Source organism: Zalophus californianus, chromosome 7, assembly GCF_009762305.2.
Source record: "Zalophus californianus isolate mZalCal1 chromosome 7, mZalCal1.pri.v2, whole genome shotgun sequence".
NCBI classification, from domain to species: Eukaryota; Metazoa; Chordata; class Mammalia; order Carnivora; family Otariidae; genus Zalophus; species Zalophus californianus.
The window spans coordinates 53002876-53027094 of NC_045601.1; the positions used below are offsets into that span (position 1 = coordinate 53002876).

At 50.2% G+C, this 24219-nt stretch overlaps 1 protein-coding gene and 1 long non-coding RNA gene across 2 annotated transcripts; one reads left to right on the forward strand and one right to left on the reverse strand.

Moving 5' to 3' along the window:
* Positions 1–222: 222 nt before the first annotated feature.
* NR2E1 (nuclear receptor subfamily 2 group E member 1) lies at positions 223–21510 on the reverse strand. The gene is made up of 9 exons (XM_027602802.2): positions 20763–21510; positions 15929–16074; positions 12586–12673; positions 10762–10997; positions 9291–9437; positions 7044–7140; positions 6507–6656; positions 6150–6255; positions 223–1882 (listed from the first exon to the last, which is right to left on the reverse strand). Exons 1-9 carry the CDS (start codon positions 20785–20787, stop codon positions 1720–1722), a joined length of 1158 nt encoding a protein of 385 aa, XP_027458603.1. The 5' UTR covers positions 20788–21510; the 3' UTR covers positions 223–1719.
* On the forward strand, positions 10894–12569 carry LOC113927139. The gene is made up of 3 exons (XR_003521509.1): positions 10894–11098; positions 11178–11254; positions 11643–12569. It is a non-coding gene; the product is annotated as an uncharacterized LOC113927139 (long non-coding RNA).
* Positions 21511–24219: the final 2709 nt, after the last annotated feature.

Here is a 24219-nt window from a genome sequence, read left to right on the forward strand (position 1 = left end):
TCACCAATGCAAATCCTCACACTTTATCTTTTTGATCATTAAATGATTTCAAGTTCCTGGTCAGGACTGAAATGGTGGTGAGAGAGTTAGAGGAGTGAGTGAATGAAGACTCTGTTAATCGGCGTCTTTCGTCTTCACACAGCAATTTTTCTAACAGATGCAATTACATTTGAGAACTGCAGAGAACAGAATCTTATGTTTTATGTCTTTATTCATCATTTTACAAATGGGATTCACTGTAAAAAGGAAATTGCCTTTGTGGTTCAGTTCTTCAAGCTGGAGTGCTCTGAGTTTCAGTTTCTACACCAGCTGACAGGGCCACCTCGTAGCTGGCAGGCAAGAGCCAGCTGGGGAGGGAGGCTAAGAAATCAGGTAGAGTTCCTTTAAATCCAATATATTTTTATTCTTTGTAAATACAATGAGTACAACCTTTTAACTTCACAAATCAGTTAATTCACTTTGTACAAGAAAAGTTTTACTCATCCTATGATAGTCCAAGTGCTGAATATTTTTCCTCAGTGCTAGTACCTAATAAATCAAAATGGGAAAAGTACAGCAGCTATTTTAAAATGGTTGTTTCTACATTTCCATAAGTATAGATTCATACCAAAGGAGCAGCTTATAGTGTAGGACGGTGTGTGTGTGTGTGTGTGTGTGTGTGTGTGCATGCGCGCGTTCAAGGCTTTACTAGAAACCGGTTTTCTGAAAGGCATTGAAGAGTCTCAGGCTGTTAGCAATGGATCAATCAAGAAACATTTTAGCCTTCATCTCCCTGTGGTTCCTTCTGACATCATGTCTCTGTTCGTTTACTCTGGTGTGACTCGCTGAAACACGAGTTTGGACCCCCATCGCCTTTGGTTTCAGCACTTTGTTAACGGGACAGCGATCTGCCTCATCCTTCACCTCCACTTTATTTGGTTTTGCTGTTTTTATTCATCCTCCCTCAACTTGTGTTCTTTCAGTAAAGCTCTTCTATTTTTGAGATGTTATCCAACCTGAAGTCCTGGTGAGAATCTCATTTTCGTCCACCAGTTCCTTGGACAAGGTTGCCTGGCCTATGGTATTGAGGAGGAGGAGGAGGGGAAGAAGAAGGAGAAGAACAAAAGAAAGAGAAAGGAGAGAAAATAGAGAAAAAGCAAGTCTCACGGCATAAGCTACCTTTCATTTACTAACTCAGTCCTGAAGGCCACTTCATGATGTATTACGATAGAAGAAAAACTTTTGATAAAACTTTTGCTTTAAAACCTAACCATTATTTTTTAAAATAAATTCTCCAACGTAAAATAGTTCTGAAGGCTGCCGTATGATGTTATACACAGAGCTCTATTTGGTTACCCAACTTCGTACGCTAAAAAGGAAAAGAAAGTTCTACTGATGGTTCAGCTTTTGAGAGTTCAGCCCGATCTTCCAGGTAGGAGGCAGAATGGCACGGCCTGCGGCAACCCCTGAGTCAGGGGCCCCCCTCCCAGGGCGTGGCAGCAGGGAGTTCTCTCTGTTCGGGTGGTCCTGTGATGCCCCCTTTCCTTCCCCGCTGCCCCACCCTGGGGGAGGCAGCAGGACAAAGCAACTGGAACTGTTTTGTGTCCACTGGCATGTTTTTCTGAAGGCTACACATTCCCAGGTTTATGCTTCCTTGAAGGGTTTGTTAGTTGAGGCTTGTTCTCTGTGGGTCGAAGTTCATCAGATACTGTCCCATCCTGAAAAGCGGGGACTCGGAGCTTAGATATCACTGGATTTGTACATATCTGAAAGCAGTCTTGTAATTGGCACGTTGCCAATGGTTTTTTTGAAAAACACTTCTTCTATGGTTGATGGACTAATAGATCGTAAAGCTGGCAAAAGCAACAGGAGTTTTCCAAAGCGACAGGGTTGCGTGGGATATCTGGAAGAGGAGAAGCCGCGAAAGCAAGGTAAGACCCATTACTCTTGTCAAGTCATACCCCGTACTTGAAGGCACACCCTCTTCCTGGCTGGGCCTCTTTACTACCCCACCCTCCCTGCAACGGAGGCCCCCACAGGCGCTTCAGGCCCTGCTCTGCAGGGTGAACAGTCGAGGCATGAAGAGCCTAAATGATGCTGCCAAAATCACGTGGTGACTGTCTCTACATTAGCAAAGGGCTTGCATTTGGTTTGGAGAAAAAGTAATTTTAATTTTTTTTAAAGATTTTATTTATTTGAGAGAGAGAGAGGTGAGAGAGAGAGAGAGGTGAGAGAGAGAGAGAGGTGAGAGAGAGAGGTGAGAGAGAGAGAGAGAGCACAAGCAGGGGGAGCTGCAGGCAGGGGGAGAAGCAGGCTCCCCACTGAGCAGGGAGCCTGATGTGGGGGCTCGATCCCAGGACCCCGGGATCATGACCTGAGCCAAAGGCAGATGCTTAACCGACTGAGCCACCCAGGCGCCCCGGAAAAATAATTTTAAGAAACCTGGGACTAAGTTCGGGTCAGATAATACACTGAAGGCTGCCAGGGTAGGAAATCACCACGCTGCTGAGGATAAAGGTAGTGCTAACATCCACGTTTTCTGATTCGCAAGGCTCCTTCCTCAGGCTCGTTCCCTCAAATAAAATGGATTCCTTTTCTAAGCCATTCTCCAAATTATTATTCAGGCATTATACTTAGTCACTCTCAGGAATAATTCCGTCCTTATTACACTGCAAATTAAAGACTAAGTTCTGTTGGGTGGTAGTGCCATCCAACTTTCATGTCAATGAAATTGGCATGTAATTAAAGATGTGAGAAATTGCTTAACAATTTCCTCTCTTGATGCCCAACATACGTCTGTGCTCAGATGGGCAAGTTCAATTTTCTGCTGCCCTTAGATGCCTGTAACCTCACTGTGGCCCAGATGCTCCCTCCGTCAATTTTTTACAATCAGCTACCTATGTATTTCACAAGGAGGGCTCCTGCCTCTACGGCACACCACCCAGAAGACTGCACTCCTGGGGCACCTGTCTGTAAGTAAGCCAGGTTTAACCCCTCCCTAGCCACAGCATGCTAGAAACTGACAGATATCAAAACTCCTTCAGAGGAGTTAGGGGGTTAAACTCAGCTGAATGCTGAGTTTAACTAACCAGTAACTTCACCCAGCAAATAGAATCTAGGGGAACAATTGTCACGGTTGTCTCTTCGCTTTGGGCACCTGGGAGTCCCTCTCTTCAACCTGATATTAGGCTGGTAAGTCTTTCTGGGCCTCTGAGGACCCCGTTTGGCTCTTTTGCTGCCCCACTTCATTATCACCCATGGACAAGGACCACCAGACCTTGTAATCCCAAGACCCACATCTCCCTTCTACCTTACTCTCTTCAACAGCTCTGTTTCCCTTCCCAGGGTCAGGCCGAGAAGCAAGCACCCTGCAGTGGGTGGGAGGCTGTGGCTGCCTAGAGAGGCCTCCACTGTGTCTATAGCACTCACACAACATGCTGGGTTTCCCACGGTGTTTGCTCACCGTGGGAAATAGTAACTTCCAGAAAGGATGGATTTGGGAGAATGGTCTATACCATTAGCTCTTGACTTTCTGCATGTAGATTATCTACTCACCTACTTCTTTTATTTCCTAGTTGGGAAGGGACTGGTTAGTCAAGAATGAATTGTCTGTTCTTTGTGGAGTCCTGTACTACCTAGAAACAGTAACAGTGTGTGTGTGTGTGTGTGTGTGTGTGTGTGTATGTGTGTGTGTGTGTGAGGCAGAAAGAGATAGAGAGAGTCTAACTACTCAGTATTATTTTTTAGAATATCTATGTCCCTGATTTCATCCATTAGCATAAATAACTGGAAGTTTTCTTTTCAGGCATAAGTGTTCTGTAGTCTGTCACAGATCTGTGTATTTGATCTTCAGTTATAATATACAGTTTGTGTGAAACGCCAATTCCTAGCCTTTTCCTTATGTCCTAGATAATTAGAGAAGTAGCCTACAGAGCTGAGTTCGCGATTTTAACAATTAATGTATAATTAGCTCAGTTTGCAATACTGACTTTTCATTTCAATTTCGGATCTTATTTTTCTAGATGGGAAAGTGCTAGAGCAGAATGTTCTCTGATTGAAGGAGCTAAGAAATAAGGCATATGCCGTTTTGTCCTATGTATGACTCTAGGTATTAATATTAATTATAGGGGCGCCTGGGTGGCTCAGTCAGTTGAGTGTCCGACTCTTGGTTTCAGCTGAGGCCATGATCTTGGGGTCTTGGGATGGAGCATGGAGCCTGCTTGGGATTCTCTCTCTCCCTCTCTCTCTGCCCCTCCCCCTTCTCTAAAAAAATTAAATTATAGCTATAGCTCATATCATGAGATAAAAATTCCTTGTCAAAGCAAATGTGTTCCTTCAATGAGTAACTTCTTTGTTTTGAGGCTGGGGAGAAGTAGTATACTTGCCATTTTCCTAAAATAGACTTCTGTTAATATGTGGTTGAACTCTCTCAGGTCACCCTAGAAGAAACTTCTGCTGGGCCCTGCCCTCTCTGACTCCCCTCCCTGGACTCTGGCATCTCCAGTGCCTCTACCACAGTCCCTGTGCTGGCTCTCCTCGCAGCCCTTCTCCCCTGCTGAAGGCCTGCCATTCAAGGATCGGCTCACATGTTATCTCCTCCATCACCCAGCCTTTCCAGACTTTCCCTCACCAACTAGAATTCGTCTCTCCCCCTCCCCACTTTGCTTTTTCTCTCTTCGCTGGTCTGAACTGAATGAACACTTTTGTCTACTTCATTCAGTGATAAGGGGGAAGTGTCTTCTTCTTTCTGGTGTCCCACAATGCTCACCAGGAGCCCTGCATGGAGTGAGTACTCAGCAAAGGCTTGACTGAATCAGTAAGTGGATATCATATTCTTCTCAGTGTAATGTTCTTTATACCTTAATGACTTTAAATGTCAGAGTCAGTCATGATATACAAGTTAGTTTTTAGTGGGCAAAAAGTGCCCAAATTATGTACTGCTCCATTTTTATAATTCTGAGCAAATATTAAGTGCTTACTATACATTCTGAAATTTAACGTGGATTTAAAATTGTAAAACCATAGCACTTTAATTTGAAGGCCATGTACACAGGCACTATCACTCAACATAGTTTCAGTGATATTCCATGGACAGGGAACAGTTTTATTCATTAGTGTTCAAAAGAGGATTTAAAACAGAAATAAGCAGATTCATAGCAGAAGCAGTATCACCCCCAACGAATACAACTGACTTGGGATTTCTCCCACCCCCACCCCTTAGGTGAGGAAGGCATGAATTGCCTCTACCCACTCAATTTAGTTACTCCCAGCACAATATCTGTGGGTGATGTTGAGATGATGGAGACAGGTTTCCATGGGCTTCCTTTCCAGGTCAATCTAAGAATAAACAATACTAAGCAACTCTGTTCTAACCTCGGATCTACTGCAATCCTAACTTAGGAAGCTAGCAGGGTTCCACTACTCTTTTTTTTTTTAAGATTTTATTAATTTATTTGAGAGAGAGAGAGAATGAGAAATAGAAAGCATGAGAGGGAAGAGGATCAGAGGGAGAAGCAGACTCCCTGCTGAGCAGGGAGCCCGATGTGGGACTCGATCCGGGGACTCCAGGATCATGACCTGAGCCGAAGGCAGTCGCCTAACCAACTGAGCCACCCAGGCGCCCAGGGTTCCACTACTCTTTAAGACCCTTGCTTTTTTTCATCTGAAAATGAGATCACAAAGTCTATACCTCTTGGTGGACTTGTCCATTGGTGGGCCAGGAGGAGCGCTGCTGGAGCCCCGGGGGCTGAGCGTTTCTACAACGAGCCAAGAACAGCCCCTGCCAATGGGCTCTGCTTGGCCAGAAGATGCCTGATGGATGCTATGACTCAAAATAACTCAATGGATACCAGTCACCAAATCTAAACAGCAGTCACCATGGGGTTAGAGATGGCCTCTCAAGGATGATGCAAATGTGTCCACATGTTTTGATGGATCTACTTGTTCAGCCAGGCCAGCCATACGGGGTCTGGCAATGCTTTTGCTTTGATAATCTAACCCGATCTGCTCCTCTCACCCACCCTGCGAGATAAGTGAGATGCTAACTATATTAACTGGCGGGCAACAGGGTAATTAGTCACAGGGTCCGAACTGGCTTATTACTGCCTGCTCACACATTCACAATGGAAGCAATTTCTTTTAAGTACACGGTCAAGGCAAACAGGAGTCACCTGGTATGGATGTAGCTGTTGAGGGTTAGCTGGGCCTCATCTTGAAGGGCTGCGATGGCGGCAGCATTCCGGAAACTTCTCAGCTCAGAACCACTGTGTGTAGGAACTAGAAACGAAGACGGGGGAAAATATGATAAGCAGCACAGGAAATGCAGATGGGAAGGCACCTCTCTGGAAATGGATGGCCAGCAGAACAGGTAGCACCCCCACCATGGAAAACGGGGCCAGCCCAGAGTATCAGCTCCCTTAAAAAACATCCTCTCTTTTTGCAATTATCGGTCTGGACTCTGAGGTGGCTGAGTGAGTGAGGTGGCAAACCTGGGGAAGGAGAGGAGGCGGGGGTTTGCGTCAGTTTACCAGCTTTGAAAGTGACGATGCATTTCAGACAGGCAAATTCGGTAGCATCTAACCGGAGTTGTCTAAATCGGGCCACCACCTCTTGTAAAGCTTGTATTTCAGATATGATCTTGTTCAGCTTCTGGGAATCTGTGTTGTCACCGTTCATGCCTAGAATAGAAATAGGGAATAAATGCTCTAATATAAGGGCATTTTCACGATTTAATATTGATTTTTGACAGAATTCTGCATATCAATATCTATTCAATTGTCACTCTAAGATATCTGATTCCCTGTAAACTGGCTATATTGTATGAAAGTTAATGTAAAATCTTCTCTTGGATGATGACAAACACAGTAATTTGCATTTAAATAACAATGCAAGCAGTCATGAATACAACAAAACAACATTATTTGCATTTAAATATAGATTTATAAGTGACAGGTATACTCTATTGTTCAGCAGGAATTTGTTATTCTTTACATGTTGTTCTTTTTTCAGTAATGTATTTTTATGGTAATTTCTACAACAAAGTCATTAAATTGTGCAATTCTTACCAGATACAGCCAGTAGAGTGTTAGCATCAACCGGAATGGCCCATTGTGCTATTCCTAGAACAAACAGTTCTCTCCAAGCATCTTCCAAAAGCATCAGCTGTCGTACAATAGATGTATAATATAATATAGTGTGTAATTTATAAATTTACAAACAATTTCAATATGTAAATTTCCATTATTTTAAAAAGTGCTTTAAATGCCTGTCTTGGTAATTTTTCCTCTGAATATTCCAGCTTTTCCTTTATTTTCCATATTTTCCTTTTTGAAAAGGTGCCTAGAGATAAGCACAGGCATCTGAGAGTCAGCCATTCCAATTCCCCAAACTTTGCTTCCTTTGAAAAGGGTTTACCCTTCTTGGCCTTGCATCTATTCATTCCCGACCACCTAGAAACTTCTCCAGAGACCCAGGCTCTATGAAATGCCACCAGCAGCTCAGCAGGCAGATCCCCTTCATATAAAATGCTGGTATTATCAGGGTTGAGGATTACAGACTAAGCGTGCAGATCTGGGCCCCCATCTTCCTAGAGGGTTGGGGGGCTGGGCTGGGAGAGAGAGAGAGAGAGAGAAAGAGAGATCACTAATTCCCAAGAGGCATGCAGGGAAATCAGGGTGTAATTATGTTAATCGGGTTTTGCTGAGTTTACCTCATCTCACTGCCTGATTTTTCTGAGACTCATAAGTGGACAGCATCAAGGTGCTTGTCATTTTCACTCTAATAAAATGTGCTACTGAATATTTAAAATGAAAATCTGGCTCCTTTTCCAAATTAAAATACTGGATTCCACTTCATTGCAGTTTGCTTGTTGTTGAAGGGTTTCCACTGAAGGGCTAAGTGGCAAACAGTAAGTAAATTTTGTTTGTATTAAAGAGTATACAAATACCGGTTTTCAGAGAAAGTAGCCAGTACACATGTGCGCGCGCACACACACACGCACACACACACGCACGCACACACACAGCAAATGGTTAGAGTCAACCAGCAAACCTGGTCAAAGATAGAAACTAACTATTTTGAAAAAAATCTGTTTTTGAAAAATCTCTCAAAAACCAGTCAATTCTGGATGATTTATGTGAAGGTATTTCCTTCTGGGAGCTAAGAGCTGAATTGTGAAGGCTTGTAACCAAAATCACAATCAGACCAAAAAGGTTTAATTTTGAAAATGCTTTATTTATAGTTTTATTGCATTAGGTACAGAAAATAATACTTTAAAATGCAAGGTAAACAATATCTAATTCTGATCATGTCTGAAAGTCCAGGCTATGGAAAAAAGAACATCCCATGCTAGAAGATTAAATGTTTTGAGCACATTGCTAGGTCTCTCTGTAGGAAACATACTTCAATATTAAAGGGCACCATTATGCTTTAATTAGGTATAAAATGAACTAAAGATATAAGCCACTTGCTTTCCAAAACTACTTATTAGCCCTTTGAGAAATTTGTCATTAATTTTCACGAATGTACTGGTAACGGCCAATGGTTATGAACCCTTCGTTTTCTTTCTTTCCCTTAAGATTAGAAAAATTCTGGCAGAGGTTATTTCTGAGATCCCTAACAACAAAATTTCTGGCCTTCGTTATGATGTAATTTTAAGCAGCATATACTTTTTCTCCCTCTGACTGTCATTTACAACCACAGAATTATGCACAATGTCCATTTGTTTACAAAATCTCTAAAAGTACTTCAAGAATTAAGGGAGATCCTAGCCAGTAGGAGGTGTGCAATGCACCCCATAAGCAAACATGCTCATCAATTAGTGGTCAAGGTCGTGAGTATCACAATGGAAAATATAAAGCTGTGAACATAAAATAATGAGACTAGCTCTGAAAATCTTACAGGCAAATACTCTCATCACCTATTTCTCTCAGGTCCCATATTCTTAAGAAACATTGTCTTATTAGCAATTTTAAATGTCATTAAGATTTTTTAAATTTGTGATTAAATTTGATGTTTCAGTTAAACCTAAAAAAAGAGAGAGAGATAATGTTTTTGTATATTTGTTTTTCATAGACCAGATCCAACCTTCCTGAAATAACATAATTACCTTTCTTAGTAAGGATTCCATAGCTAGATATTTTGAACCCATCGTAGGAAGCTAATAAAAATTGTTTCCTCGTTGCTGTTAAGAATGGATGCCTGGCCTTCAGGATTTATCCAGGTGACCTCCAGTTTCATAAGGCTGACCACTGTTGGTTTTTTTTCTTTCCCCAGTCCCCTTCCCCAAAAGCTCAGTGCCCTCTTGGTCATACCTGGTCCTGCAAAGATAGTGTGGAGAAAGCTGGTACACTCTTAGCCCACTTGATGCTCATAAACAGAAGCCTGGCAGCTGATTCACACACGGACTCTGTGGCCACTTCATACAGATACATTGGGGTCCCATTCACTTCATGGGGGTACTGAGCGGGGAAGAAAGAGAAACACCAGGGAGTGAGGAAACCACAGCTTTGCAGGAAGAGCCAAACTTTTAATTTCCTAATTAGAATAGGGAAGGAGATAGGCATTTGGATGTTCTGCTTCAACAGGCAGTTGCCACTGGTAGACAAAAAACAAACATCTATATCTATAGAATTTGAGAAATAATAACCACTGGGAAAGGCCCATTTCCAGTCTTTGGGGACCTGTTCCTTCCAGAGGGGCATCTGGCTTTTCTATCCCCTGCAGCAAATTTTCCTCCGACGGAGCCAAGTGCCAGGCCTGTCTCCCAATTTAGACAAGAGCTGCTTGCATTTGTGTAAATAAAAATAGATGTGAAAAAAGTATAAATTAATAGGCATCCCAAACACAAATATGCATATGAGTATTTTTAGAAAGGATTAGTATATTATGGAAATATTTCAATTAGACATCTTAATCATTCACAGAGCATTCCCATTCATAACTGACAACATATTCATAACACTACTTTCCCAAGCTTATTATACACATCAAGGGTAAGAAAGCAATATTAAATATTGTGCTTGTGCGTGTGCCCAGGTGTTTGGCTTCCCTGCAGTTTGGGGCTGCAGCTGGCCCTCCCCTTCGCGGCCTGGAGTGGGTGCTTTGGGTAGGTACCAGCTGGAAGCCTGGAAGGTAGTCCCTAGGTGGCAGCCTTTTGAAGTGGTTCAGGCTGTGGCCCTGCTCAATAGAGACTCAATCCTGGTACAAATACATGCATCTCAGAAGAGGGTGAAGGGAGAGCGGAAGACCAAGCCAGCTTCCTCAAACTGTCCTAACAGGTGAGCTCCACCCGTTGTTGCTGCATTAGGGACCCACAGCCTTGCCCCAGAAAAACAGATCCCTGCAATCTGCCACACAGGGACTCTTCTCTGCCAGCTGCAGCCAACTCCTTTCTCCTAAAAACAGAAGTGCTCTTCTGGTCTCTGGAGATACCGAGGTTGCCCCTCAGTTCAGCCGGGACTCCACACCAGGGCATTGTTTAAAGGTGCGAATTCCTGGGCCCCACCTCAAACTTGCTGAAAGGGACTCTATGGGGGATGAGCCAGGGAGTCCACGTTGTAGCCAGCTCAGAGAGTGACTCTACTGTCCACTAAAATTTGAACACTCCCGGCTTAACAGAGGAGAGTGGGGGACCGACAGCTCCCTGCAGAGCCCGACCCTGAGCACCACGCGAGGTCGCTCTGTCTTTGGCTTGACCCCATCCTAGCTCCGGAGAGATGGGTGCCCCCCACACCCGCCCTCAGTTGGCCACCAGACTCCCTAGAGTCCAGCAAGGGCACGGACCTTGGGCGTGGGCTGAGCCAGGCTCACGAGAGTCTGCCGCTCCGGGGTGGCGGACACAGCGGCCAGCTCCAAGCCATGGGGCTCGAGCTGCGTGACTGCGGTGAAGAACGCCGGCGCGGGGAGCGCGGCCGAGGGGAAGTGCGCAGCCGCCCCATTCTCTTCCTTATGTCCACGGAAGTAGAGGGCCACCTGCTTGCGAATGGTGGACGTCCGAGGCCCCCGCTCGTGCTGCACGGCTGCAGAGACAGACAGATGGACGAATGCCCAGGATCAGAGACTCGACAACACTTAGCTGCTGCCGAGCTCCCGGGCCAAACGCGCCGTCTGGGCAGGCAAGGTCACTCAGAGGTGAAGAGAGGGGGGGACAGGGATGGGTGGGCGGAGGACGCTCTGCGATCTCACTCTTAACACTGCAGACATGAGAGAGCTGAGGCTGAGAAGGGGAGCCGGACCCCAAGTGTCACGATAATGGCCAAGCCTCCAGCAAGACTAGGTGTGTTCTCTTGTGCGTTCAGGGCTCTTCCCCACCCAGGGGAGGTCGCAGAGAGAGACCCTGGGCGGGGGGGGGGCGGGGGGGAGTAGTTGGGTATCCTTGTCACTGACAAAGGGGAGAGGGAGCACTGTGCCCAGCCAGGCACTGCATCCCTACACAGACTTTTCCCGCTCAGCCCAACCGGCTCCCCCCACCTCCACCCCCCCGCGGAAAGGGTGTTTGGCCTCCGAGGGCCTCCGGAGAAAAGGACCCTAGCCGGGGACACATTGGGGGATGGAACGAGGGAGAGCCCGTCTTGGAGTGTGCTGGAGGAAGGCAGGGGAGATGTGACAATTACCGCCAACAGTTTAAACAAACAAATTAATTCAGGGCAATCTTCCGCTCCCAGAGCTTGACAACTTGTCAATACACAAGTTCAACAGGTTGGACGTTCCCTCCTGCTTCCTGCGCCGCTGAGGAAGGAGCTCTCCCCAACGGGCGCTGTGCCTCCTGGAGCTGCCACCCAGCCCGGACCGTGGCCAAGGCAAACCCTCTCAGCATCCTGTTCTGAGGCCCTATTCCTCCCTCCCGGCCATGACCCCGGCCCCCGGCCAGGCCTGGGGCGCCCTCGCCAGGCCACCACTGGGCACGCACTCGGACTGCGCTCTCCGCCCGAAAAGCATCTGATGTCCTAGTTCTTGTTGAACGAGTTTAAGAGCCTTCTGAAAGTCGGGTGTCCGAGGCACCCACAGGCGTCACCCTGCCTCTCCAGCCCCTTTTTGTAGAACCGAGAGAAAAAGCCCAGATCGCCACAGTGGCCGTCCTGGTTTGGGAATCTTGATGAATTAACAAACACGGGCTCGAAATTCCGCGTGTTTGTGTCTCTGCCCTTCCTCCTCCAGCACAGTCTCCCAGTCCCCACAGTCTCCAACCTCGGAGACTATCCCGACAGCGAGATCCTGCGGAAGGCTAACAGGCTTAGAGGTGGCCACAAAAGGGCTGCAAGGAGAGGTGAGAAGAGGTATTAGGACGAGGAGCAGGAAGTACCGCGCACGTGTGTGCCCAGCAGAGCCGGGTCCCGAGAGCGCTGTCTTCGTGGGGGTGCTTGTGGGGCGCAAGTTTCCTATGTGGGTGTGGACCATACCTCCAGAGTTCAGTGGGGTGGGGGTGGGGGTGGGGGCTCATGCAGAGAGACGGAAGGATAAGACTGAAAGTCCGAGGCCAATTCCCAGCATCTGGAAAGAAGTGCTCCAGAGATGATTTACATGCATTGGAGTGCCATGTATTTTCTGTACATATAATTTACTTACTAGTCAACCAACATTAGAGAAATAAAAAGCTGTACTGATTACCATCTTTGTTCATGTTGACTTCCAAACACTTCTTCAGCCGACACGCCCTGCACTGGTTTCTGTGCGTCTTGTCCACCGGGCAGCCTCCCTGGAACAGAGCGCAGGCGGTCAGCGTGCCCCAGGGCCTTTAGACTGGAGACTCGAAGCCGGCACCGGGTCGGGGGAAACGTGGAGGCAGGAAGGGACCCCGCCACCGATCTCGGAGCTGCAAGCCTGGGTCCGTGAAACTCGGAGGCCTTGGGCACGAGCAGGGCTAGGTTGGGAGAGGGCCAGGATTCCCCGGAGCTCCTTCAAAAGGAACAGCCCCTGACCCTGTGAAAGTGGATAAGGAGGAAAAGTCCTTCGCCATGCAAGTGAAGGGTCAAAGCGCCTGGTTTGCCTGACTCTGCCGTGTTGGGAGGAGAAGCTCTGGAGGGGAGCTTCCGCCAGGCTCGGAGGTCGTGGAACAGGGACGAGACTTTTCAGGACCGAAGACAGCGACCTGGCCCCAGAGGAGGAGGCTTCAGAGCTCAGTTAGGAGCAGGCTTGTCAGCCAGGATCCTCACCACGCCCCTCTCCCATCAACTATTCTTTCCGCCTTCGGGTCTCGAGTCTACTTCTTTCTGTCACTTGGGGCGGGGGGGGGGGGGGGCATTTATTTGTCGGATACATATTTCCCATTTATTCTTCACTCTCTTGTTTCCTCACTCCTGGTGTTGTACTTGAAGCCATCCTTATAACTAGCAGGTTAAAGTTGTCTTAAAGACTGGCCTTAGCCCCAGATTCATGGAAACACAGCCATTCCTGGAAGGTGAGGCAGAAGCCAGAGTGGTTAGCAGGGCAAGGCCTACAGAGGTGAGGATGGGAAGGGAGGAGCCCAAGGCCTGGGCAAAATCTAGAAATGCCCATTATGTAAATATGACCAGGAAGATAATGTGATGGACTGTCTGACAAAATGATAATATGGACTGAGAATATTGGCATGATAACTGGAAAAGAAGAGCTAATTACTGCCTTAGAAATATTTATTTGAGATGCACGAGAAAAAATGTTCTACCTAATGCAATTTTCTGGAAAGATATTGGCTATTAGAAGAAGAAATTTACAGAGAAAATTTCTTATGGAATTCATTCAGTGTTAGGTGTTATTCCTGAAGGAACATATACATAGATACATAAAGAGTCATATCTACATATGCATTTTATACACCAAAAATATCTAAGAAGTTTCGTGCTCTCCTATATTTATATGACTTGCAACTGTTACAAGTACTGTAGGGATAAAGAGAAAAAAATAAATGTATTTTTATTTTCCTTCATAATCTAAAAAATTCACATACTGTGAATTTGGGGTAGGCACATTTTCTGAAATAACCTTTAGGAAAAGATTACACACCTGAATACATTTTTTAAATGAGATCCCACCCTTCTGATTTAAAATATGTTGAGGTATTTAAAATAAAGGCAGGGCAGAGGTTCGTAACAATTTCTATATGTCCTCATTACTGTTGATAATAAATTGGAATATTGTTTATCTAGAAATAATTTTTGCTTTCTAAATGAATTCTTCAGGGCATCTTTGCTGGCCAGTGTAATAGCTGAATGTAAAGAGGGTTAAAGAACTTGTTATTAAATGCAATCGTATGTCTATCTTCATATGATTATCTTCCTAGTATTCTGATAAACAAGCTAATGCAAAATGGAAGCCTTCACTTGTTCTTAGGAGTGTCTTCAAATCAGATCACATGTATATAAATATCTGAAGCTTGAGAGAAAGATGAGTGCTTGAGCTCAGCCCATTTATTCTCTCTGCAAGGAGAGGACACCAAGCCTGATGAGTCTATTATCAGTCCTTTACAAGGACTTGGACTGATATCAATATGTTCGAATTGATAGCCAACCCCTTTGAAAATATCAAGCATCACATCTGAGATTTTGATTCCCTAATTCTGTGCATTGCATAAAATTAAAAGGTAATTTAAGTAGAAGCCTGCTCAAATCTGATGACCCACAGCAATACTCCATTCCTGCGGGGCTGTCGGGATACAGTCCTGCATGTGTATAATGTGATGTGTCCATATGGTAATCTAGAAACTGATACAGAGCTGGGTACCCAATTAAACGGGAACCAGGGCTGGAGTTCAAAATAACTTATCCAAATGTAAGTATCTTCTTATTTTTGTTGATAATCCAAATCTATTGGAAATTGATATGAGCAGACACAGCTTTAGAAAAAAGAGTAATTCGCTAGCTCCAGACAATATGTGTGTGTGTGTGTATATATGTATATCATATATAAATATTAATTAGTGAAGATGTTTTACCATTTTGGTTACCAAGGGATGACTTCTGACTAATACACTCTCCAGGGTCTTCTTGGGAGTCAAGGTGGTAGCTCTGTGCTGAGAGTGTGTGTGCCTGACCTAGGAAAAGGCAGTGTGGAACCAAAAGACTGGTCTCCCTAAAATGATCCCATTACTGAGCTGGAAACTGAGTCAGGGGGTCCTACTTTTTCTTTCTGGAAGCTTTGGCTCACTCTCAGCCCGTGCTCTAAACTCCCTTGTCTTTTTGAGACCATTCTGCCTGCTCAAGACCAAAACACAACCAACCAGGCACATCTTCTAAACGGAGAAAGAGAAGATATGGGAGGCTTGGAGAGGATCCCAGTCACCCCTTCCTTGAGAGCCTTCTCTTCTTGCCCATTCTGCCCTTTCCTGACAAGGCCCAGCTAAAGCCTCATGGAAGCCGAAGCTCCACTGCTCACTTCCAGTGCAGTCCTGCTTCTCCGAAGTTGAAAGGACAAAGCCCTTCACACAGCAAGTCCTGTGCTCCAGATGGCCACACTCACCTTGGGTGGCAGCCTTGCCTGGGACGCCTTGTGCCTTTTACTTCTGCCACGGTAGGCAGGGGTCAAGGCACCGAGCTGGGGCTGCTGCTCAGAGCGGGGGAGCGGGGTAGGGTGCGGGCAACACAACGTAGCCTTTCCTCCAGCTTGCAACGTGTGGTTTAGACTCTAAAGTTCCTTAGGCCCCCTGGGCTGGCTCTAAAGCAGCTGGGTGAGGGCCATACCCAGTGTCAAAGTCTGGGAGAGAATTACAAAAAGCGGGGTTGGGGGGTGTGTGTGTGCAGGGAGGAGCCCGGATTTCAGATTCCCCCCTGCACACTCCTGTATCTTCCCTTACCTCTTCCCGCCTTTCCCACGCGGAAAGGCCTCCGAGAGCTGAGGCGGGAAGGAGGGGAGAGGAAGGGAGAGGTCAGGGCTCGGTCTCTCCTCAGCAGCTTGGAAACTCGGAGGAGGCCTGGGCACAAACAAAGGAGGGGGAGGCGGCGAAGGGGAGCCGGCCGCGCGGCCCTGGCCGAGGTACCTGGTTTCCGGATTTGCAGACATACGTCCTGTTCCTTCGGATACTCCGTTTGAAAAACCCCGAGCAGCCGTCGCAGGCGTAGACCCCGTAGTGTTTCCCCGAGCTGCGGTCGCCGCACACTTTACAGGGGATATCTAAAATACGGCCTGCAATAGCAGGAAAGACAGGCAAGGGGGGAAGGGACGACAGGGAGGGCGGAGAAGAGGGAGGCAAGGGGGAGCGGGAGAGAGAGAGATGCTAAGCAATCTGACCTCTGAAGGGATTAGCACTGAAGCTGCGGTAAAAGCAAATAATGAAGTGATTTTATAGCCAAACTTTTTTTCCTTGAGCAAGTGTCAGTTTCCTACAATGAGCATTATTCATGCACCGCTACATGTATTTGGGTCTCTTCTAATCGCCGAGACCCATTTTGGAATAAAAGATTACAGCAGGCCGGGGCGGCAGCACGGCCCGCCGCTGCCTTTCTGCTCCGCGGAAAGTTTGGCCGCCTCCCTCCCCCGCTCTCGCATTTAACAGAGAAAGTTGTTAGCGCGCGAGGAGACAAACTTGAAATGTAAAAGGGGAAAGAAGAAAAACAAACACGGCTGGAACCGGGGATGGCAGCTGGAAGGCAATCGAGTTTTCTCTGAGCTGCCGGGCGGTTGTTATTATTAGGATTATTATTGTAATGCTAATACCAGGATTATTAATGATAATAAGGGTAGTGGTAATTGCCCAACTTTCGCTTTACCTATTTTAAAAAATGCTTAGTGGATCGCTTTTGAGAAATTATTTCTTTTAGGGAAAAAAGCATTTCCCCCCCAAAGTAACTAGCACCGGGCTGGGCAAAGGAGAGAGCGGCGCGTGCGCGGTTCCTTCGCAGGTTAGCGCGGGACAGCCACCCGGCCCTACCCCCTCCACTCCCCAAGTTCTTCCTCTGAGACCCACCTCCTCACACCAGATCGCGGGTCGGGTGGGTCCCTGCCTGCCTGTTTTTCCTCCGCTGTGGGAGGCTGATATTTTAAAGGAGCTAGCTGGTTTCTCTGGTCTGCCCTCCACCCCTATTGGCCTCGACGGTCGCCTGGCTTATGAGAACTTTTCTTGGAATCCCCTCAAGCCTGGGGTGGCTTCGGACCTCGGAGGAACGTTAGGGAGAGGGTGGTATTCCAAAATTCAGGAGGGAGGGAACTCTTTTCTCTAAGGTTCAACAGTCCAACCAGCCTGAAGCGATAGGGACTTAGAAATCTTTCCTCTCACGAAGTATTAAAGTGGCCACACTTTGATAATAGTAATGATGGTAGTAATAATTAACTTCTTTACATTAAATTTTCCCGTTGCGACTCCACCCAAGGCCTCCAGTCTGGGCCCGGAAGGCCTCCGCCTCTGTGAAGCTGGACTGTTGCTGCCCGGAGCACTCAGGTTGGGGAGCGCTATCAGGCTGGGGTGCAGGGAGGCGAGTCAGAACCCCCCCGGCCAGGGGAATAGAGGAGGCCAGGGCACCACGTGGGGAGGGCCCCGAGGTGGAAGTGGAAACTTGCTCGTGGATTCCGAGGCGTCCTGGCGGGCGCGATTCCTTGAGCAAGGCCCTGGAGGAGCTGCTGGGGGCCGGGAAGGAGGGGGGCATGGAGAGCCCAGCGGCCTGGGTGGGGGTAGGGGTTCGGTAACGACCAAGCTCGGCCGGGGTAATTACAACCCCGCCATAGCACCTGCCTATAGAGCCACCAGTGACCCGTCAAAAAGAGTAGCATGGGAATTCAGACGGCGACAAAGGCCGGTGGGGGAGGCGCGCGGCACGGCGACCACCGCCTCGGCGCTCCCTTTCCTGCAGGGTGGGAGGAAAGGTTGTGCTGGGGTGGGGGGAGGAAGTGGCTGGAGAGAGCCAGGCGAAGCCACAGCGGGGCTTGTCCCTCTCCCCCCTGGGCCTGTCGCTGGGCCCATGGGAACTCACAGGCACCCAGCAGCCGGGGACTTGAGCTCAGCTGCATCACACTCACGCTGCAAACAGTAAACTTGGTTTCCTTATTTTGCAACCATCCTTCCCAGCATGACACGCGCCCTCTGGCTGAGCTGGGGTCCATGTTTGGGATTCAACAATCCTGTCGCCCCAGCTGTCCTCTTTCCGGTGGCACTTTTGATGATGCCAAGATGAGGGCGCAGAAGCACCAGTTGTGGTGTTTCTCTCCCCCCCACACACACACACTTCCCATCCAGACAGGAGGACAGGGACACACCACATCTCTGGAGAACCCCATGGGGCGCAGGGAGGACCGGTGCGGGGTGGGTGACCGCTCTCCAGCTGGGGGCGGGGGTCGGGGCTCCTCGACAGTCGCCCCGAGGGGCCGCCACAGCTGCGGGTGGGTCCTGCCTCGGCGCAGACCTCCGGGGCCTCGGCTCCCGGGGCAGATTAGAGGCCGGCCGACTTGCCTGGGGCGGGGCACAGGAGGGAGGGACGCGAAAATTCCGGGGCAGAGTGGGTCTGTGCCTCAGACTCCGCCACCCAGCCACGTTAAGGTGACTTGGGGTCACCAGACAAGCTGGTTGACCCCGTTGCAAAGCTCCTCTCATTTAGCAAACCGAGCGAGCTCCGACGTGAGGCAAGCGGGAGTTTCCTGAGGCTGGAAAACCGTTCTTAACTTCCCTCGCCAGGGGGTCCCCTCGGGGCTTTTTGTGTGTCATAATTGCCTAAAGATATATGGCAGCTTCGATTACTGTAATTACCATCAGAGGCTGTTGAAAGAAGTTAGTCTGGGCTGCAGGGGTGACTGGCCGGGGTCTTGTTACCACCCAGGCGGGGCTCCCGGGTGACATCGCTCTGCCCTCCAGCTGTGCGAAACCGAGCGAGGCGGGGGCTGCAGACCTCGCCGCCCGGCTCGGTCCTGACCTCGCCCGCTGCGCGCCGACCTCCTCGCCGCCCGGTGCCCGAGGGCCGCAGTTTTCGGCCCGGCTGCCGCCACCTGTCTGGAGAAGGCCGGGATGCAGCGGCGCCGCGGGAGGGGGCTGCCTTCCTGCGGGCCTGAGGAACTTCCCCGGCGGCGGCCGAACCTGCCATGGGTCTCAGGCTTCCGAGGCCGAACTCAGGCTCTTGGGAAGTTGGAGAGCGCCCAAATTTCCCCAGCATGTCACTCAGCCTTTTTTTTTCCTGAGTCCGGATGGTTTGCCTGAGTCCCAGTCCACCAGACGCGGGTACGGCCCCCAGCGAAGCGAGCCGCGCGCCTGTCCCTTCCCTCTATTCCAAGGCCTCGTCTTTCAAGCTCCCCCCAACACACACCAACCCCGGCGACTCCACACCGCAAGTGGACGAACAAGTCTGAGGCTCCTTACTTCTAGGAAAGGAGGCGAGGGCCTGTCACAGGGCGAGGTAGCAAGGAGGCCTGCCAAAGCCCGCGGGCTCTGGTTTTTGCAATAGAGGCTCGGAATGCAGCAGAAACGGTTTCCTTCTGCGCCTCTAGGAAGGACCTCACACGCCAGATCGTGGGCCACAAAAAGCGAGCCCACCTCGCTTCCCTGAGAGGAGAGCAGCCAGGGCCAGCGTAGGCCCGAGGCTAACTGGAAACGCCAGGCCTCTGCAAGGCTCTGCTCGGATTTGGGCTGCTGCAAAGTTTCCTTCTTTCTTCCCCCTGCCCTAGTTTAAACATTTCTCCTTTTCTCTTTTTGTTCACGTTCACTTTACTTGAATTTTAAAAATGGTAACACCCAAACCAAAGCAACCGTTTAAAGTAAATTGCTTCCCTCTTAAGTGGGACTTCATCATCAGTCCTCAGAAGTATCTTGGATTCTCCCAACTTTCAAAGACTCGGGACAATGAGGGCGAGTGAGGGGAGGGGGCGTTTGAGGAAAACACGGAGTGCCCCAAATGCTATGGGCGAAGGCAACAAGGGCGGTTTGAGAACTCCAGGACGTGGGGACTGCGACAGGGGCCACCCCCAGCCTTGGGCCCCCGGAAAAGGCAGCTCCGGGCCAGAAGGCGAGAACTGACATGCCCCGGGGAGATCCGAGCCTTGCGACAACGCCCGCCCTACGCGGGCTCGGGCCTCCACATTCTCGGGTTCCGCTGGCACTGGGCCGGAAGATGCCCTCGCACACACACTTAGCCCCACACTCTGGCGTCTAGGGGCAGTTAGACATCAGCCGCGGCTCTCCATCCTGAAGGGGAGCCCCCAGCTAGGCAAGTTTGAGGAAGGAGAGGAGCGCGCGAAGGGAACAGGCCGCACACTCCTGCCTCGGCCGAGCTCCCGCTCGAAAAATCCTTGGGATTAGGGATTTGGTCCCCTCTTTGCTAGAGCGGTTCGCCATACTTTAAATTCCCCAGTTATGACCTACGCGGATTTAGGATTAAGGAAAATGTGACTTTTAAATTGTTTCTGCTTCCCAGTTTGCAGGATTATTTGAAATAGCTAGAAACGGGGTGCAAAGCATTCCATTCAAATCCGCTTTGCGCAGAGTTGCTTTTGCGCGCTGGAGCTCGGAGTTTTGAGCGAGCGTGTTATTGTGCTGCCGCCTGGAGCTGCGGCCTAGTTCCCGCCCCCGTCGCCCCCCCCCCCCCCCGCACCTGGCGGCCAAGCGGAGACAACTCGCGGGACTGGTGGGCAGCATGGGTCTCAACCTTCCCACCATACCAGGGCGGGGGGGGGGGGCGGGCAGGGGGAATCAAGCAATCCAGAGGTAACGAAATTCTTCCCTCACCACGAAACATCCCGACTCACGGTCTATGAGGAGCTGGGCCAAAGCGCACTCGCCGCCGGAGTCCCTTTCCCGGGCTCGGAGCTGCAGCGCTCAGGGCAGGACTCCCCGGCCTCCCCTCCCGCCCGCCCCAGGCTGCGCTCCTGAGCCCCGCGGCGGCCCCAAAGGTACCCACTTGTTGATCCGGCCGGCTTGCTCATGCTGGCTGTCCCGGGCCGGAGCGGTTGGTGGGCGCTGCCCGAGTCCCGGCCGGCAGCGCCCGCCTCGCCGCCGGGCGCCGCCGCTCTCCAGCCGCCCTCCAGGCTGCAGGCTCCCGGGCCGGACAGGTGGGTGTCGGTTGCGCGCTGCGCTGCTCCCCGGGCGCTCAGAATTCGTTCCACGGTGGGAATTTAAGCATCCTCAAGTTTCTCCCCCGCTCTTGCAAAACCGCAGCTGCTGGGAATGTTGCTTGGTACGGACACACGCATGGACAGACAAACGGAGAGAGGACAGGCGGATCGAGGAAGAAGGGAAGAGGACAGCAAGAGAGGAATAGTGAAGGACAGAGATGGAGACACGAAAATGGTCTTCCTATGGAGCAAAAAGGACAAAATCCCTCTCTTTCCCCATTCCTGTCTCTCAGTCTTCAATTTCTCCTACATTAGGCATGCGGAGTGTGGCCAGATCTCTACAGACCGCTGCTCTTTTAAGGAAAGAAGGAAAACACAACCGCGGTCTCAGGCAGATGGGCTCCGCGCTGCCCAAACCTGAGAGCGGAGTGGGAAACTAGATTGCCGGGAAGTCTTCCGAGGGAACAGGCGGCCAGGTCCCAGTTTCCGGGGAAAGCCGCGCACAGAGCGGCAAAGGGTCCCCGAAGTTCATTACCCCGTGACTTTGTGCTTGTCGCTGCGGGCTGGGTCCCCAGTAATATCTCCAGAAGCGCTCTGACAGGCAGCCGCGGGGAGGGGAATAGGGCGTCCCTGGCCCACTTAGCTTTTCCCCCAACTCCTGGCGGGGTCTGACGTCAGCCATGTGCGGGGAGGGGAGGGGGAAGAGGGAGGGGGTTAAATGCTAATGATATTAATGAACCTCCAAGCGGCTCCGAAAGAAAATGCAGGCGCTGTCGGAGCTGACGAGTTAGAGTGTGAATATGGGACTGTGGCTCTGTGCGTGCGTGATGGTGAGGACGGTGCTGCTCTTGTAATAAAAATGAATTATTATATTTCATGGCAAGAGGGAAGGGGAGGGGGGATGGAGCATTCTCAAAACGCTCTCCCCCTTTTCTCCAGAGCGCCAGACAGATTCGTGGAAGAAACTGGGTGGCTGTGTGTTTGTGTGTGATTGTGCGCACCGGATATGGCCATGTGAGTTGGTTCATTCTTGGTCCCGTGCCCCTTCTGTTGGGTAAAACTTGGATCTGGTCCGAGGTGAGTAATTATTCATTTTGCAACTACCTACGGAAAGTTGTAGCTGAGGACGCTGTGTGCGGACTTGGGGCCTGGGATGGGGTCTGCGGGAGGCTCCGCGTTCCTGCGGCCTTCGCGGAGTCCGCTTGGGCACCAGCTGCGGGGAGGGTGCCGCCCGCTCCCCAAAGCAAAGCCCATCCCGAGCAGAGCGAAGCTCCGGTCGCCTCCATTATCTGCCCTGGAGCGACTGGAGGGCAGAACTTTCCCTCCTGCAGCTCATCCCCAGAAGGCTTCCCTGGCTCCCCCTCTCCAGGGAGCGTCCGGGATTCTGGAGAGCTTCCACCGCCTTAGGCCCCCACCCCTCCCGCCAGCCTTCCCCCGATTCCTATGCTCTCGCGCGCTCTGGTCCCTGCGCCGCGCTGAGAGAGCGCACGCCGAGGGAGCGGTGATCCCCGATCTCTAAGAGATTAATTCTTATTTAAGCTCTCCCAGCAGCTTGAACTTGTCGAACAAGAGCTTGCCAGGCTGTCCTCCGGGCGGGGGCCGGCTAGAGGTCAGGGGTCACACCTCCTGCGCTCCCGCCCTCCGCTCCGCGTTTGGGGAGGGGGGGGGCGGGGAGGAGAACTGAGATCAGTGCTCCGCAATTCTACCCGCCCTCCCCTAGCCCCACTTTCTCCAGACTCAGGGTCAACCCGGGCTTTCGTTGAGAGTTTGAGTGTGCAAAGTGAGTGCCTGCGTCCCCCGAGCCCTCGGAGGGCGCAGCAGCTCCTCCACCCGGCGTCTCCGGGGCGCAGGCTGTGCGCTCCTGTAGGCGGCCTCAGCACGTGACTGCAACTTTCCGCAGCAGCCTCCGCAGGGCCTGGAGCCCCGGCCTGCGCTCACCACACACTTGAGAGCCCGCGTCCTCGCCAGGGTCCTAGGGACACCCGGAAAAAGCAATAAAGGGGACGGCTATTTCCCAAGTTAGCCCTCCTCGGTTTTTCGTATTGGGACCAGAGTGGGGAATTGTGGGACAAAACCATAAACCTGAGGGTATTTTTTTAGGAGACAGGACAAGAAATCAAAATTTTTGACAGCTAAGTTGGGCAGTGTACTGGCCGCATACGCGAAATAGTACAAACTTGAACTCCGCGCCCAGAAAGGGAACTGATTTCCGGGGCGTCATTTGAGAAACACAGTTACTGTGCCAGGCTCGCTTTTGGAACCTGGGGTTCTGGCCCCCACCAGAAACCCACTTGCCCCCCCCGCCGCCACCAACGCCGCCGCCACCACCACCACCATCACCATCACCACTGTCACCACCATCACCATCACGTGGTCGCAGAATGGGGCGCTTGGTTAAGAACAAAGAACAAGATCCAAGGATAGTAATGTTTTTCGGGCAAAAATGAAAGCCAATGTCAAAGACTAGACCTAGGCCTGTCTCCAGGGGAAAAGTTTAGGAGTATGTGGCAAAAAGGAGACCCTAGAAGCGGCTTTTGGGAGGGATGGGGGGCTTGGAGGTGGGACGACTATGGTCCTCTAGGGGTCCAAACTACCTCTTCCCCTATTCCACGACATTTTTGCCCTGCTGGCTCATTTGTGGGCACCAAAACTTGTGGAAAATACTCCTGAGGCTCACCAAATTGTCTCAAAATCAAAATGGGAATGCCTCCCTCTTTTTCCTGTCACCAGTCCCTAATCAAGCAGGGTATCCATCCAGAAGGCCACTGAATAGAAACACACACACACACACACACACACACACACACACACACACCATCCCCACCACCACACCATCCAGCCCTGGCAAAAGGCACAACATGCGCACACACACCCGCAGCATGTTCGTCCTGTGTTCTGCGCGCCCGGCTGTAATTATCCACGCGCTTTGCATAAATCACAATGCAATTCTGAAATCATCATGATGACTTTCTGGCATGATTGGTTCAGTGGCAACGGCAGCTACAAGATCCAGGGTTGGCGGGAGGGGCTGGGGCGCGGCTGCCCACCAGGTCCAGGAGGAGCCTAGAGCCCAAGTGCCTGCAGGCTCATTGGAAGCTGCTGCAGGCCACAGGGACCTCGGATCTAAGGTGTAGAAACTTGGGACTCTCAGTGGGTGCAGCTCAGAGAAGAAAGCCTCGACAAGACAGACTGTTACTTTCCATCTTCCTATCAATGCGCTTCATAGCTGAATTATAGCTGCATAAATGCTGGGTGAATAAATAAAGGAGGAAAGTCTCCTGCAGAATTCCCAAGAAGCCCCTT

Excerpts from the sequence above, each read along its gene's own strand:
- NR2E1 (XM_027602802.2), bottom strand. The coding sequence starts at position 20,787 with ATGAGCAAGCCGGCCGGATCAACAA. Across the intron at positions 16,075-20,762 it reads CAAGCCGGCCGGATCAACAA|GCCGTATTTTAGATATCCCC; the intron begins GTGGGTACCTTT and ends CTGCTATTGCAG. Across the intron at positions 6,256-6,506 it reads CATCGTCACTTTCAAAGCTG|TTCCTACACACAGTGGTTCT; the intron begins GTAAACTGACGC and ends CTTCGTTTCTAG.